This window comes from Anthonomus grandis, chromosome 10, assembly GCF_022605725.1.
Source record: "Anthonomus grandis grandis chromosome 10, icAntGran1.3, whole genome shotgun sequence".
Taxonomy (NCBI): domain Eukaryota; kingdom Metazoa; phylum Arthropoda; class Insecta; order Coleoptera; family Curculionidae; genus Anthonomus; species Anthonomus grandis.
In genome coordinates this window covers 16,377,872-16,394,058 of record NC_065555.1, presented here as the reverse complement: position 1 = coordinate 16,394,058, position 16,187 = coordinate 16,377,872, and the positions used below count along the sequence as shown (strand labels likewise).

Genomic DNA, 16,187 nt, shown 5'->3' with positions numbered 1-16,187 from the left:
CCTTGTAAAAACATTGCAAATTTCTGGATTTAATTATTAGGTTCTTCACCAACTTCACTTTACCAATGTCTACAACTTTTAAATTAAAAACACTACAACTTTTTAATTCACGAAAACATTTAACCACGAACCCTCAAATTACGAATTAGCAAATTAAGAACAAATTCAAGTACAAATCGATAAATTTTTCCGCTAAAAACAAACATTCAACCGCGAAAACAACGCAGGCCACCTCGTGTCGGGCCTAAATGACTTCCGTAAGCGCGCATATAAAATCCATCCTCCGACGCGTTGACCAGCGTCGCGCGATTTTTCTATAGGGATATATTGTGGATGGGGTCGGCCAGATTCGTTCGGGCCTATATGTGGTTTTTTAAGTGCGTTTAAGCGATTTGATGCTTTTTGCGTTAAATAAAATATATTTGCGGGTTAAGATAATAAATAAATTGGTGTGTTAACATGATATTTAATTAAAATAAAATATTTTTAAAATTTTATTTTTGTATTTTGTAAGCTCAAAATTTTAGGGTAGGCCCGGCCTACCCTGCCTATTCCCACGAGCCGCCACATTTAATATGAGGTATTTATCTATGCAGTAATTTAAAAAAAATACATAAATTTAGCTTTTGAATTAAACGTGTAATTTTATGACTTTCAGTGCCAAGTTATGGCTGGCAGCTTGCTATAGAACAGACTTGTTTTCGATACCTAGAGAACAACTAACCAGGAACTAGAAGCTCTGTGAGTACCATTTTGATGAGAAGTTTTATAGTGCAGGGCCCTCAAGAAAGCGTTTGTTACCTAACGCGTTACCAACATTATTTCCTAATCCCACAAAAAGGACTTGTGAAGGTGAACAGCTTGAGGAAGGACCGCCAAAAAAAGTCTCAAAGGAAAAGGACATAAAAATTCTATCAGGTTAGCTTTTGATGGGTTAACTTGACTATAATTTTTACCTACTAACTAATATTAATTTTATGCTTGAAACCCTATTTTGCACATAAAAATATATTCTGTATATATTATATTTCTTATTTTTAGATATTTTAATACAGCCTGCAATTATGAAACCAGCAACGTTGGCCCAGCAAAGTATTGCCGAAAAAAATTCTCCTTATGACAGAACTAAGACGCCTGAAAAACACCCATTATTGGATATTTTTTCTGGTAAGATTCTCTTCTTTCAGTTTAGTAGGTTGGAATAAGATTTCAGTAAGAATGGATTATTCTTCAGAAAACCCTAATTAGTTTTATACCATTTTATAACATGGCCCAGACAAGGTCTTGTTATAAAATGGTTATACAAGACTTGTCTGGGACAGGTACCAGGATTAGGATTAGGTACCAAAATGTCTGGACCCCATATAAAATGGGTAAAATAATACCCTTTGTCTTTGTTTCCATTTCTATGAAAACCAACCTCACAATCACTTATTTATAATTTATTTAAAGTTTGAAAACCAAATACATAGGTAGTTTTACCTGAGCAGAATTTCCAAATTTATTTTAGTTTACCATATAGTCTATCAGTTTTACTTTCTGATTTTATTCATATTAAAGATGTAAAGTTTTAAAATGTTAAAGCATTTTTTTATTATTTGCAGGCCCAAGCACTTCACATTATTCAGTGTGCGAGCCCCTCGGCAACCTCCTATCTATCGAAATAGATAAACAGTCCGAGAATTCTCCACCAGGCCTTCTTTCTCCGTCAGCTTCTACTCAGACTTCTTCTCAGCTGAGTAGTAACACTCCCCGAAAGCGAAAACTTCGACTGCAAATTAAAAAAATGAGAAAGTTTGGTGTAACTGCTAAAGCACGCCAAAAAGAAGATCCTGATGTAAGAGATTTTAACAGGTTATGTGACAAATTTCTAAGTAAACCTTTGGCATGTGTTATTAAAACTCATGTGGCACTAAAGGGCAAGAGACGCAAATCTCATAGATTTTCTATGGAATTAAAACAATTTGCCTTAACATTTCATTTTTTAAGCCCCAAGGCATATAAATTCATAGGTAGTTTGCTTACTCTACCAACAAAAAGAAGTTTGCATAGAATTACAGAAAATATTTCTTGCCAGCCTGGTATTAATAATGCAGTTTTATATAAAGCTCTTCAAATCAAACTTAACACCCTGCTTGAGCAAGATAAGCATTGCATTTTGTGCATTGATGAAATATCTTTAAAGGCTAATATTGCTTTTAACGTTACACAAGATAGAATTGTGGGATTTGCAGATCTTGGTGAACAAACCGAAGAACCATTTATTTGTAAAAATGCGTTAGTTATTATGGCTAGAGGATTATATTCTTCCTGTAAGCAGCCTTTAGCGTATTTTTTAGTAGGTTCACAATTAAAAGCCTCCAAATTAAAAACTATTATGGGGGAGCTTATTCCTAAATTACTGGAAATTGGACTTAAAATAGAAAGTATTGCTAGTGATATGGGGTCAAATTTTATTAAACTTTCTAAATTGTTAGGTGTGACACATGAAAACCCAGAATTTCAATTCGGAGACCAAAACTTGTTATATATTTTTGATCCATGTCATCTAGTCAAAGCAACAAGAAATAATCTATTTAATCATTCATTTCACTTTGACGAAAAAAAAACATCATGGACTTTCATAAATGATTTCTATCGTGCAGATAAACAACAGTTTTATAGATGTGCCCCAAAGTTGACAGATTCCCATATATGTCCCTCAGCATTTGAAAAAATGAAAGCAGGTCTCGCTAGCCAAGTTCTTAGCCATACTGTGGCAAGTGGGATGAATACTTATGTAACTGTAGGTGCACTCCCTGCCGATGCATTTGGAACCATAGAGGTAATTGAGAAATTCAATAACCTCTTTGATTTATTAAACTCAATATCCTTGGGAGATCCTTGTAAATTTAAAAATGTTTATGATGGATCACCATACCAAATAGAATTTTTCCATGAGATGTTACTTTTTTTAAACAAATTAAAAATTTGTAACTCTAAAGCAATAAAGATATCACAAATTCTGTGAAATTTCGTAATTGCTGGATGGTTACAATCAGAAGCACGATAAAAATATGGGAAAAATTATCAACATTGGGTTACAAGTATCTCAAGACTAGGAGGTTAAATACAGATTGTATCGAAAACTTCTTTGGTGCTGTAAGGCAGCAAAGTGGGAATAATGTTAATCCAACACCACTGCAATTCCAAAGAGCGTTTAAAAAGCTGTTCTGTCAGAATTACTTACATTCGGAAAGAATGAATTGTAAAAATGATTTGGATAGTATATTGATGAACGTCAAATCCATCAATATACCCGAAATTTTCAATGAAAAAAAATTTGAAGTTGCAAAAGGTATTGCACTTCAAAACTATAGTTATAGGACCGACCATATTCCCACAGAAAATGCCTTTCGGTATGTTTGTGGCTATATTATGAAAAGAGCACTTGAAGTTCATATTAACTGTGATACCTGCACCAATTTCGGCAAAATGTGTGATGAAATGGATATAAATAGATTATTTTTTCATTTTAAGGCTTATAATTCCAGTATATGTAACTTTGGTGGCTTACAATCTCCTCCAGAAGAGTTTATTTCATATATATTTAAATTAGAGGAAATATTCAATTGTAATTTTGAGAAAATGTGCATAAACCAGGGAATATCTAACAATTTATTTAACATAATGAAAACTATTAATTATGAACACCCTTGTGCACATTTTCCAAAAACCTTTATCTTAAAATTATTTATAAGGTTGAAAATATTTTACACCATTAAATATAATAATAGGGTCTTAAAAACAAATAAAGATAAAAATGTTCGAAAACTAAAAATTTTGCGGAATGTATAAATGTACCTAGGTTTAATTCAATTATTGCCAATGTATTTTTGTGTTTCATTATACAATGAGCCAATATTATTTCCTCAAAAAATAAAAGTTTGTTTAGAAGATTTTTTGTTTTACATTATTTATCCTAAATGGTAATTTTTATAATTGGCACTATACCGGCTACTACCGGCACTATAGTTGGCACTATGACACAGAAAAAAGGGAACACGCAATAACTTTTTATTTTTCAAGATAAACAAATGAAATTTGGTATGTCAATAGAATGGTTATAAAGGCATATTTTGACGTATTCAATTGTTTTATCTTGAAAAATAAAAAAGTTGTTGCGTGTTCCCTGTATCACCCGGTATAGTTTAGGTATACCTATAACTTAACTATACCAACAGTAAAATAATGTAATAGTTTTGATTTCAAATTCCCAATAAAATTTTTAATCTATTAATTGTTGTATTTCTCTCCGTGTACGGAACTATTAAATTGCCAAAAAGGCATATTTTGACGTATTCAATTGTTTTATCTTGAAAAATAAAAAAGTTGTTGCGTGTTCCCTGTATCACCCGGTATAGTTTAGGTATACCTATAACTTAACTATACCAACAGTAAAATAATGTAATAGCGTTGATTGAATATTTGGGAAGATACGCATCCTGTGTTAAAAAGTGTACCCGGTCGACTATCGGATTGCCGTTCAGTTTCGTGCATCGTGTGGTGCTGCCGCGAAGCGTCAAATCTAGGAACGATTTTATTTTAGCTGCGTGGACATGGCTTTTGGCTTCTTTGAGTCAGGTTTTCAACGACGCTGGAATCTCCGGTTACGCGGCCGTGTTGGATATTTTTTTAAGATATGGGATGATGCTGCCAGCTATGTTTTTATTTTTTTTTTGAACATACAACACGGTGTCATTTATGTGGTGGTCAAGTGATAAGTGATATACTTAAGGGTGGAGGCATATTGAAATTTCTTAAAAGTTTAATTTTATAAAGAAATAATTACTTACCAAAATATGTTTTTGAGACAAAAATTAATACATAAATATATATAAAAAGCTATTTTTACAAAGTTTAATACAAGTTATAATTCCAACAAACATTATGTTTCCTCCATTTTGTGTTCAAGAGGGTCAAGTTTTTAAATAAAAAGCCCGTTGCACTTAATTAACTAAAAACTAATATACATAAAATATATGGAACAAATTTTAAGATATAAGTAGGTTTCACGTAAATATTATAAAGAATAATTGAAATTATTCATAAGACTTAATACCGATGGTAATATAACTTCTTGATCAATAATTTGTTGTAAAAAGTAACCCATTTTATCATGTGATTCAATATCTGAAAAATTGTGCAGCGTAGTGAGATCTGTAAAGTAAGGGGTTGTAAGTGAGGATGTTAATAGAAATAGAAAATAGGCCACATTTTAAGTTTTAAGCGACACAGGAAAATTCTCAATTACCAGTTGTTACAACTATACTTAATACTATAAAAAGATACCTAGTAACAAAAAAAAACATTTTGTTTAAAGACCCCGGATCACGGTTATAAAGGACGTCAATAGAGGTGGTATAATTAGAGGAAAGTTGAGCGATATAGTGTCCTTTTATAATAAAATCTAAATACTTTGTAGGTAAAATCTAAATTTGGCAAAACCATTTAATTTTTTTTCTGGCGTTATTTCAAAATATATGACAAAAGTATTTATTAAATGAATAAATTATTGTGACCACTTTTTCTCGCCTATACGATGACACCTTTAAATTTTAAATACGACGTTCTGTCTTTAAAGAGCCATCATCAACTTTGTTTTTCTTTGTCGGCGGCGGCGCTATATTGACCATTTGCAGTTTAACGACGCGGGAATCTTTGGGCGCCCGGCCGTTTTGTTATTTTTTTAAGACAAGGGCGATGATGATAACAGCGCTTTTATTTATTTTGTTATTGCCGATATTTAAATGAGCTGTGATCTCGCATAAATAACTAGATAAATGTGGTGGTCAAGTAATGTATTGGAAGGTGCTATCTCTTACAACTTAAATTTTATTAACAAATAATAAATTACTTACCAAAATCCTTTTTTGAGACAAAAATAAATAAATAAAAACAAAAGAAAAATTCAATAAGCTTTTATTTATTAATTAGAAAATTAACAAAAATATTAAATAAAGGTGATGATATAGGTAGGTTTCACGTAAATATAAAGAGTAAATTAAATAATTAAAGATTTAATATCTATATACGGTACTATAGTTTTTTAGAGTCAATAATTTTTTGCAAAAAGTAGCCCGTAATGTGATTTTTGACAATACGGGTTTGTGAAACCAGCCAATATCTCAAAAACTGTATAGGGTAGTGAGATCTGTGAAATACATTTTTTTTGGACAAAAATATTGAAAAATAGATACCTTTAACTGAAATTAATATAAAAATAAAATCGCAAAATTTAAAAGGTTTTGAATAAGGGTGTAACAACACTATAAAATTTAGAAAATAGTTCATATTTTAATTTGCAATACAGGCAAACACTTAATTACTAATTCTTGAAACTAGAAAAAGTTAATAAGAAAAAAAACAAATATTTTGTTTAACAGTATGAAGGGTCTCATCGCGATTATACAAGATGTCCAAAGTAAGGATGAGCAGTAAATGGTTTAATTATGCAATCTAAAAATTGGAAAAATGCCAAATACTTCCTAATATTCAGGAAAAAGGTGAAATTTGGCAAAATGGTTTTTTATTTGTTTCTGGCGTTATTTGAAAACATAAAATAAAATCGTTTATACATTGTTGTAAACACTTTCTCTCATTTACAAGTTAACATCTTTAACTTTTAAATACGACGTTCCTTCTTTAGAGAGTCATAATCAACTTTGTCTCTTCTTGTCGACGCCATGTTGGCCACTTGCAGTTTTGAATAACCCTTTTAATTGCTTTTTCAACGAGGTAATTTCTAGTGAGTAGTTGTAATCATCCCTATTAAATATTATATACCTCTCTCTCTCTTTAAAATACAATTTCGAATTTCAAAAAATTCAAAACATACTTTATTCATAAATACATGGTACCTACTTGTTGACATGGTACTTCTATAATATAAAATAGGCACATTAATCGACATATTACTAACACATAATTTAAAAACAATACACAATAGTGGGTTCAACATACTAGTATAAACACAAAATGTATTTTCAATTTTTCACAAATTCTAACCTTTACATCTTTACCAAAAACTAATTATATACTATTGGCCTATTCCTAACTATCTTCAAAAAATTCTAATGCTATAAAAATACTTGCTTTTAAGAAGTTCGTTAAGGACTTTTTAAAGCGAGGAGAATTTCTAGAGACTTTTATGACATTTGGAAAATGATTAAAAATTTTTATGCTCAAGTAAATAAGAGAATTCTTAGTTCACTTTTCGGGATGGGCATTGGAATATTATATTTTTTTCTGATATTATAATGTTTTAAGGAGCCATTATTTTGAAGATACAATTTATATTTTTTGTATATTAGGCAAGCAGACTCAACAATAAACAAGCCACACAAGGAAAGTATCTTTAAATAGGGGTCTGCATGTCCTGTGGAGATTTATGACACATATATTTAATGGCTTGTTTTTTAAAAACAAACATCGAGTCAAAAAGCCGTTTACTAATGCAACTCCAAAATGTTATTCCATACTGTAGGTATTTTTGTATGAAAGTAAGTTCCAACTTTCGACAAAAAAAATATCAATCTCAGTTCATTTAAAACCATTCTAACAGCATAACATCGTCTAGCCAGTTTTTGCCTCCTGATATATCTCCATAAAACTTAGGTTTATGATCGATAACAATTCCAAGAAATCTGTTAAAATTATTCACTTCCAATTCTTTGTTGTGAATCATGAACTGCTCTGAGCATAAAAACTTAACAATTTAGTCTTATCTATGTTTAAAGACATCAAATTAGCATCAAACCACTGTTTAATCATTAATAAATCTTTAGAAATTGTTCTAGGTTAATGTGCTTTTATTATTGTCCATAAGATAGTGGTGTCATCTGCAAAAATAGTGAAGAATCCTCTTATCTGGAGCGACCCCAGGTCATTTATATACAATAGAAATAAAATAGGACCGAGAAACGAACCTGCTTACTACACAAAGTTCAGACAAACTGCCATTTGGCCAAACAAACTTTTTTCTGTCTAACAAAACAAAATTTTAACCATTCTAGAGCAACTCCCCTAAACCCATAACTGGAAAGCTTACCGAGCAATATTCCATGGTTGACACAGTCAAAGTGTTTAAAGAAGTCGCAGAATACCGCTGCAGCAAAGTGACCTTCTTCAAGCTCAAATATAATCTCTCCAGGAATGAAAACATTACTCGACATTCATTTAATATGTTATTTTTTTTAATTAGGAAAGCTACCATTCGTACTATAACCAGTTTCTCAATAACTTTAAAGGCTTTTTAGGCTTTATTTTTATCTTTTTCATGAATGAATTTCATCATGAAAACAAGTATTGAAAATACTTAAAACACTAAAGACCATAAACATAATATATTGATTTAAAATTTTCTTAAAGTAAAAAAAAGAAAAAGAGAAAATGGCTCTCATAGACATGAAGAATCAGTATTTTTAAGAGTTCGGATTGATTTTTGTAGATAAAATAGATAATTTTCTGTGAGGTTTATATTTAGATTTTTTTAAAGGTTTTCTAATAAGATTTTGAGATTCCCATATTAGGTTGTTATAAATCAAAGTCTTAATTAATATACGCACACTGATTAATTTTGCCTAAAGAAGCCATCGTCTCACAAACTAAACACATTTACATATATCTATCTATTTGTGATTATGATATCCAAGAAAAATTTTTAACAACTACCAAATTGCAATACGGCAAACACGAACCTGTGCAAAAACTCTCCCACACGACTCGGATGATCGGCCGATTACTAATGAGAAGCGACGGACGAAATTATTTTCGCGCATACTGGAGAGAATCGCCATCTATTTTTCACGCATATTTGCGGTCACGTTTTAGCCCATAAGGTTGCGTATCTTCCCAAATATTCAATCAACGGTAATAGTTTTGATTTCAAATTCCCAATAAAATTTTTAATCTATTAATTGTCGTATTTCTCTCCGTGTACGGAACTATTAAATTGCCAAAACGATTTTTCTCCGTTACTTTATATGTAGCGCTAGTCATTTAAGCCCGCTCAAGGTCACCAAAATTGGACCCCAGAAAATCAACGGTAAATGCGGGTTTTGTCGCTTCTCGGTGGTTTGTTTTTCTCTGGTAATATTGCAGAAAGTTTACTTGCCGGGCAAGTACTTGCTGACTTGCTAGAGCTTGTAGTGTACACCGCGTGTTTCAGCAAGTTAATTTGCAATTATCAATATCGAAACTGTTCCGAAATATTTGCAGCAAGTAATGAAATATTTACGTGTATTTAAAAAAAATGGTGGACCGGCGTGTTTGGAGTAGGGACGACACTAATTTATTGATTGAAAATGTTGAACTATACCCAGAATTATGGAATGTACATTGCAAAGACTTTAAAAACAGAGTAAAAAAACAGGGTGCTTTTCAAAAATTAGCAGAACTATTTGAAACGTCTGAAAACGAAATTCAACGCAAGTTACACAACTTAAGAACACAACTGAATCAGGAGTGGAAAAGAATTCAAAAGAAAAAAAGTGGACAAGGAGCAAATGAAGTGTATAAGAGCACGTGGGAATTCTTTGATTCTTTAAAATTCATGTTAGCTGCAAATGTTCAAAGCTGTACAGAAGATAATCTGGTAAGTAAAAGTCGAAAATTAATTTTATTTTATTTAAAGTATTTTATATTAGGTGTTTAAAGTAATCAGTAGTCAAAACCTTAACCTATATATCATTTTAGATGTATTTGTACTGGCATGGAACCTCACCTTGAGGGGAAATAAAGTAGTTTTTGAAATCTTCTCGAACCATTTTAGCATTTTGGGAACAATTATGGAGATTTCTGGTATTAAGTGGCAATAAGTTTTGTTTTGGCATACCTTCCTGGTGCCACTGACCATTTATAATACCTCCATCGCTTTCTGAATCGAAAATTCCTGTCGGTGCATAATTTGCTTTCGACGAATTTCTGGTTATTAAAAAGTTATGAAGAACGTATATTGACAAAACAATTTTTTTAACCTTTTCAGGGCAAAGTTGTATAGGTTTCCTTAATACCCGAAAACGATTTGCTATAATACCAAATACATTTTCAATTATTCTTCTTGCACGTGAGAGTCGGTAATTAAATACGCGGTTTGGCCCTGGCTGATTTTTGAATGGATATGGTTTAAGCAAGTTTCGTTTCATTGCAAATGCGTCGTCTGCTACAAAAACAAACGGTGAAAAGTTTTTTATTCCCGGCAGCTGTTGTGGAGGAGGCAAATTTACAGTATTATTTTCCAAAGCGGTAGACAGAGAACACATGTTATACACGCCACCATCCGAAATTCTTCCATTACAACCAACATCCACATAAATAAATTTATGATTTGCATCAGCCAATGCCATTAAAACTATGCTGTGCGTGCCTTTGTAGTTAAAATAATAACTTCCACTGCAAGGTGGGGCTTGCATAACGACATGTTTTCCATCCAGAGCTCCTAGGCAGTTTGGGAAATTCCAGATATTTTCAAAATCTTTTGCAATCCTAATCCATTCTTCTTGGGTATGAAACCTAAAATTAAAATATTTTTTTCAGACTCAAAAAGATGAGGATACACTGACACAAAATACCACAATAGATGAGGGACAAAAGATTGAAACAGAAACAAAAAGTACACCGTCCAAAAAACCTAAAAAAATTAAAGTGACTGAAGAAGATGCGATGTTGGCAAATGCAGTAAAGGTGATGAATCGACCCTCAGATAACTGGCAAATATTTGTAGATTATGTAGCATCCGAGCTTAGATCCCTACGTTCAGAGCAGATCCGATTAAGGTTGAAAAGAATGATACAAAGAGATATTCTTACAATTTCAGAATTAGCTGATAACTATCATTCTGGACATTCAACACCGGCCTCTGTCCCTCTTTTATCCCCTACATATGATTCAAGTGCCTCATCGTCAACTCAATATACTGTGCAGCCCTATACTGACAAGACAATTTACACAGGTACAACAGCAATTAAAATTATAGACATTTAAATACATACCTTTAAATATTCCTTTTTTAGAGCTTCCACTATTGCAGCACACCACTCAGAAACAATCCTTGCGATCGTACATACAGGGATTCGATACAAATACATAAGAGAATGGTAGGAATCACCTGCAATAATTAAAATTGTACTTTTTTCTTTGTGATTATAATTACTTTTCATGAAAATAAAAATATTTTGTTGTAAAATATAAATAAAATAATATTTATTTTAGTATATATATTTAGCTTTCTAAGTAATTACCTGTGGCTAAAAAGCGAAGTGTGAAAGACAGACGTTCTTCTGGTCTAATGGCCTGTCGCATTTTTGTATCTTTCTTATATATCTTTTCCTTCACCAAACCAAGCAAAAAATCGAAGTCTTTTGCAGACATTCGTAGAAAGTTTTTCAACTGTTTTGGGTCTTCCATTCTTAATTCATTAAGTAACTTCTCATGTAATCCTAAAGTAGCTCTACGCTGAATCCATTTTCTTACCAAAATTTTTCTTTTATTTTTTTCCTTTTTCTCTTTTCGTTTTTTTATTAAATATATCACAACCGCAGCAGCTATTTGCCGAGATTACAAAACTAGTGTACACGTTTCACTTAAAGAAATACAGCAAGTAAAGCTTGCTGAGTAACTTGCCCAAATAAATTTGAAAATAATTAAAATAAAGTGTAGACACTCCAGCAAGTTACTTGGTAAAGAACTATCGGAAGTTAATTGCATGTGGACACGAGGCTTAACAAATAAATTGCAAGACAACCGTGGCGCTGCTGGCGTATCACAGGTTTTCAAAGAATTAGCGGTTATGTTTTTAAATTTTATTATTTTTGCGGCATGCGCGGCATTTTGGATAGCGCCTAGCAGTCACTTTGATTTCCGCCGAAAAGAATGATGGAATGTCGAATGAAGGGGCGGCGAGTTTTTTTTTGCTTGTATTTTTAGTTTTGTATTTTTTAGCTTTAGCGGACACCGACAGCCAACAGACAGCCACCTGCTCATCCAGTACAAGTATTATGTGCCACATAGCAAAAAAGGAAGAAGGAAACCATAAGTTTTCAAAAAATCAGTCAAAAATTTCTTCATTTGTGCCCAAAAGATTGAATACAGCCTCAAAGAAAAAAATTAAAACGAATGTTATTAAAACAATTTTATGAAGATTTTCAGCCATATAGCGTAGTTGAGGATGAAGGGTTTCGGCAATATACAAAAGCCGTAAAGTTTAGTTTAACGTAAAGAGCTGGTAAAAGATGTAATGGCAGTTTGTTTGACAACAGATTGTTGGACTTCCGCAAACAATGAAAACTTTATGGGAGTCACAATACACTTCATATTCAAACCATTCTTCTGAAATGCGCCGTATTTGATCAGTCTCATACAAGTGCCAATCTAAATGCGGAACTAAGAACCATAGCAGAGGAATGGGGTATTGAAAAAAAACTATTTTAACAATATCTGATAATGCGGCCAATGTGAAAAGTGCCATTACAAATGGGCTGGGATGGAAGTTTTTCGGATGCTACGCCCATACTCTTACTCTCCTAGTTTGCGATTCACTCACCGAAGTAGCAGGCACTCTAGAGAAAGTGAAAACTATAGTTTGATTAATGAAGTTTCAGGAGGAAATTGGTTTAAAAACCCCTAAGAAACTTCTACAAGATGTGGTTGCGAGGTTGAACTCCACCTACTACATGGACGAGCAATTTATTGAGTTAGAAGAAGCTGTACGGATTACAATAGCTATACTCGATATTAATCTTCCTCAATTGACATTGGATAAATGGGCCCTTCTAAAGGAACTGAAAGTTATTTTGGAGCCCTTCGAGGATGCTACTCGTGTTATTCGTGGACAAAAATATCTACTAGTTTCTTTTAGATGTACGCAGTGAGCTTCTAAAAATTGACATGAGCACATCTGCCAAGACAATAATTAAAAAATTGCAAGGCGGCCTTCGTAACAGAGTGGAAAATGTGGAATATATGTAATTCATTGGTAGTAACCACATACTTAGACCCACGTTTTAAGAGTTTGGCATTTAAAAATAATGACGCTTTAGAAAGAGTAATGAAGAATATTATAGCAGAGTTGAGTGACATTATTTATAAAAAAGATCCGGTAAAAATACTCGAGACTCATCAACCATCTACAAGCAATGTAAAAGATAATTTAATTATAAAAACAACTTTTTTAGTACGGGATATATTTGACAAAACTACTTCTAAAAAAAAATTCAAATACCCAGTAGTTCTACCTCTAGGGCAATCTTAGAAGTACAGGTATATGGAGGACGCTATTCTGGATCGAATAAAGGACCCATTGGAATAGTGGAGGGAACATGGGTATATATATCCCAATTTAAGTGTACTTGCTAAACAAAAATTATGTGCTATTGCGACGTCGGTCCCATATGAAAGTTTATTTTCAAAAGCAGGTGAAATTTTAAGTGACCGTCGCGTCGCAGTCGTCTTAAGGCTAAACATCTAGGAAATTTAGTATTTTTGAACTTTAACGCCAAATTTTGTAAGTAGAAGAAGTCAAAAAAATTGTTCCAAAATTTTTACTGTTTTATTGTTGAATTTTTGTTTTTGTTATTTTTTAAATAAAACCTATTTTGTATTTTTTAGTTTTGTTTATTTTTATTTAATATTATTCGCCATTAACCTTTCTTTTGATGAAAATTTAGCGCCTTTTTAGCATATAAGGTTAAAAATAAATACCTATTATCTAAAAATAAATACTGACTCAAGAAAACCAAGTAATTGTACTAATTTAATAAAAAACTCGGAATAACTTTGCTCTTCTGACTTTTTCTACGATACTCTGTCCGCAGAATCGCCAAGTCAAAACTAATTCGACAATCCGAGTATTGAAACTGATTCGTATTATTCGGAACCAAATTGCCAACAGAAATCGCCATCATTATTTGACATGGACTGGCGAACTCGGAACAGGTATTTCTGATTTCTGGTAATAGGTACGCGGAATAGCCCGCTGATTATTCCAGAGACAACCAAAGTGTTTTGGTTGTCTCTGCTTATTCCAAAAGAACAGGTCCAGTTTGACATCATTGCCTTCACCGAAACGTGGCTTCAACCAGATATTCTCGACTCTGAATTGTGTCCAGAAACATTTAGAGTGCTCAGATCGAATAGACAGCTGGATAGAGTGGCCGCTACTCGTGGTGGTGGCTGCTTGGTCGCAGCTTCTCACAACATTCACCTAGAGAGGGTTAACTTGGAAGACATCTTTAACTCCACACCACTTATAGATATTTTAGGTTGTAAGCTCACTTATGGTTTTTTTGTATTTTATTTATTTGTAATCTATGTCCCTCCTTGCACAACCGAGAGAGACTTTGAGACCTTGTGTGAAACAATTATGTCACTGGATCTGGTCCACACAAAACGCGTTATGATTGTTGGAGATTTTAATGTTCCGTCTTATCAGACAACCGAAGCTAGCAGTGTCAAGTGCAAGCTTTTGACCAATCTATGCGAGATCCTTGGTCTTAAGCAGTTTAACAATATTCCAAATGTTAATAATAGGCTTCTTGACTTGGTTTTTTCAAATTTCGACGTCAGTGTCATCAAAAGTATATCACCGCTTATTAACGAAGATTTGCATTATCCTGCTTTGACAATTTCTTTTAAATCAGCTTCCCTTTATAAATATAATCCTTCTATAAGTTCAAATAATTTACAGCAGTTTAACTTCAGAAAATCAGACTTTCCACTCATGTATAATTTGTTGCTTGATGCAGACTGGTTGTCCGTCTTGCAGTCTTCTGATGTTGACAGCGCTTGCAAGGAACTTTACAAAAGACTTGATTCAGCTTTTGCTGCTTCAGCACTTTTGAAACAACGAAGACGACGGCGATTTCCAGTATGGTTTCCAAAACAAATTATTTCTAATATCTTTAAGAACGAAAAAGCATATCGTGATTATAGATCCTCTCCAACTGAATTTCATTTTTCCAGATACAACAGGCTTCGTCATACAGTAAAATCTCAAGCCCGTGAGGCCTATAACTCATTTGTGACCCAAGCCGAGGAGAACATTGTCACTAACCCCTCATCGTTTTGGTCTTTTGTTAGAGCTAAGAAAGGTCACTCTTCACTTCCGTCTATCATGTGCGATGCTAATGGTAATTCTTTTCAAGGAGCAGAAAATATTGTGCCAGCTTTTGCCAAACTTTTTCAGAATGCCTATAAAGATCCAATCAACCTCGCAGAAACCTATCCTCCTTCTAATTCCTCAGACCTCATTGACATTCTTCCATCAATTACCACTGAGGAAATTATTGCTGCTAGGCTAAAAAACAAGTTGACAGCCGGTCCAGATGGTGTTCCAAGTTTTGTGGCTAAATACTGCATGTTTGTCCTTTGTCAGCCTTTATGTCATATTTTTAACCTTATTTTGAAAACTGGCAAATTTCCAGGCGTCTGGAAATGTGCTAAAGTAATACCAATTCACAAAAAAGACGATATAAACAGAATCGACAACTACCAACCTATCTCCATACTTTGCAATTTTTCCAAAACTTTTGAAACTATTGTTTATAACAGAATTCTTCCCCAAGTTCAATCACTACTCTCTATTGATCAGCACGCTTTTATTCCTAAAAGGTCGTGCATTACTAACCTGTGTAATGGACTCATTTTATTTCTTCAGCCCTCGATAGAAAAAGTCAGGTTAATGTGATGTATACTGATTTCAGTAAGGCTTTCGATCAGATAAATCATAGCATTCTGCTGGAAAAATTGAACAACCAATTCAACTTCTCAGAAAGGCTAATTTCGTTGCTTTCGTCATACCTTATTGACCGTCTACAGTTTGTTGAGGTGAAAGGTTGCAGATCTAATACCTTTGTTTCAACTTCTGGAGTCCCACAGGGATCCACTCTCGGCCCACTTCTTTTTATCTTTTATATTAATGATCTTATAGAATTGATTTCCTGCCTTAGACTAGCTTATGCTGCTGATCTGAAAATATTCTGATGTATCAATAGTATCTTGGACTGCTTGTTCTTACAGAGTAACTTGGACCTAATTAGGGGGGTGGTGCAGTCAAAATCAGTTATGTCTTAATATCTCGAAATGCTGTGTGATCTCCTTTCAACGAACCAAGGATCCTGTTTTGTTTAATTACAATATAGACAATCAAATCC

At 33.1% G+C, this 16,187-nt stretch overlaps 1 protein-coding gene across 1 annotated transcript; it reads left to right on the top strand.

Moving 5' to 3' along the window:
* Positions 1 to 577: 577 nt before the first annotated feature.
* On the top strand, positions 578 to 3,831 carry LOC126741499 (uncharacterized). Its single transcript, XM_050447918.1, has 3 exons — positions 578 to 918; positions 1,042 to 1,167; positions 1,605 to 3,831. The coding sequence occupies exons 2-3, from the start codon at positions 1,065 to 1,067 to the stop codon at positions 3,008 to 3,010; spliced, it is 1,509 nt and encodes a 502-aa protein (XP_050303875.1). The 5' UTR covers positions 578 to 918; positions 1,042 to 1,064; the 3' UTR covers positions 3,011 to 3,831.
* The last annotated feature ends 12,356 nt before the right edge of the window (positions 3,832 to 16,187 follow it).

What these genes read in the sequence shown, in the direction of transcription:
- LOC126741499 (XM_050447918.1), top strand. Translation starts at nt 1,065, where the DNA reads ATGAAACCAGCAACGTTGGCCCAGCAAAGTATTGCCGAAAAAAATTCT. An exon ending in ATTATTGGATATTTTTTCTG is followed by an intron (nt 1,168 to 1,604) that starts GTAAGATTCTCT and finishes TATTATTTGCAG; the next exon opens with GCCCAAGCACTTCACATTAT.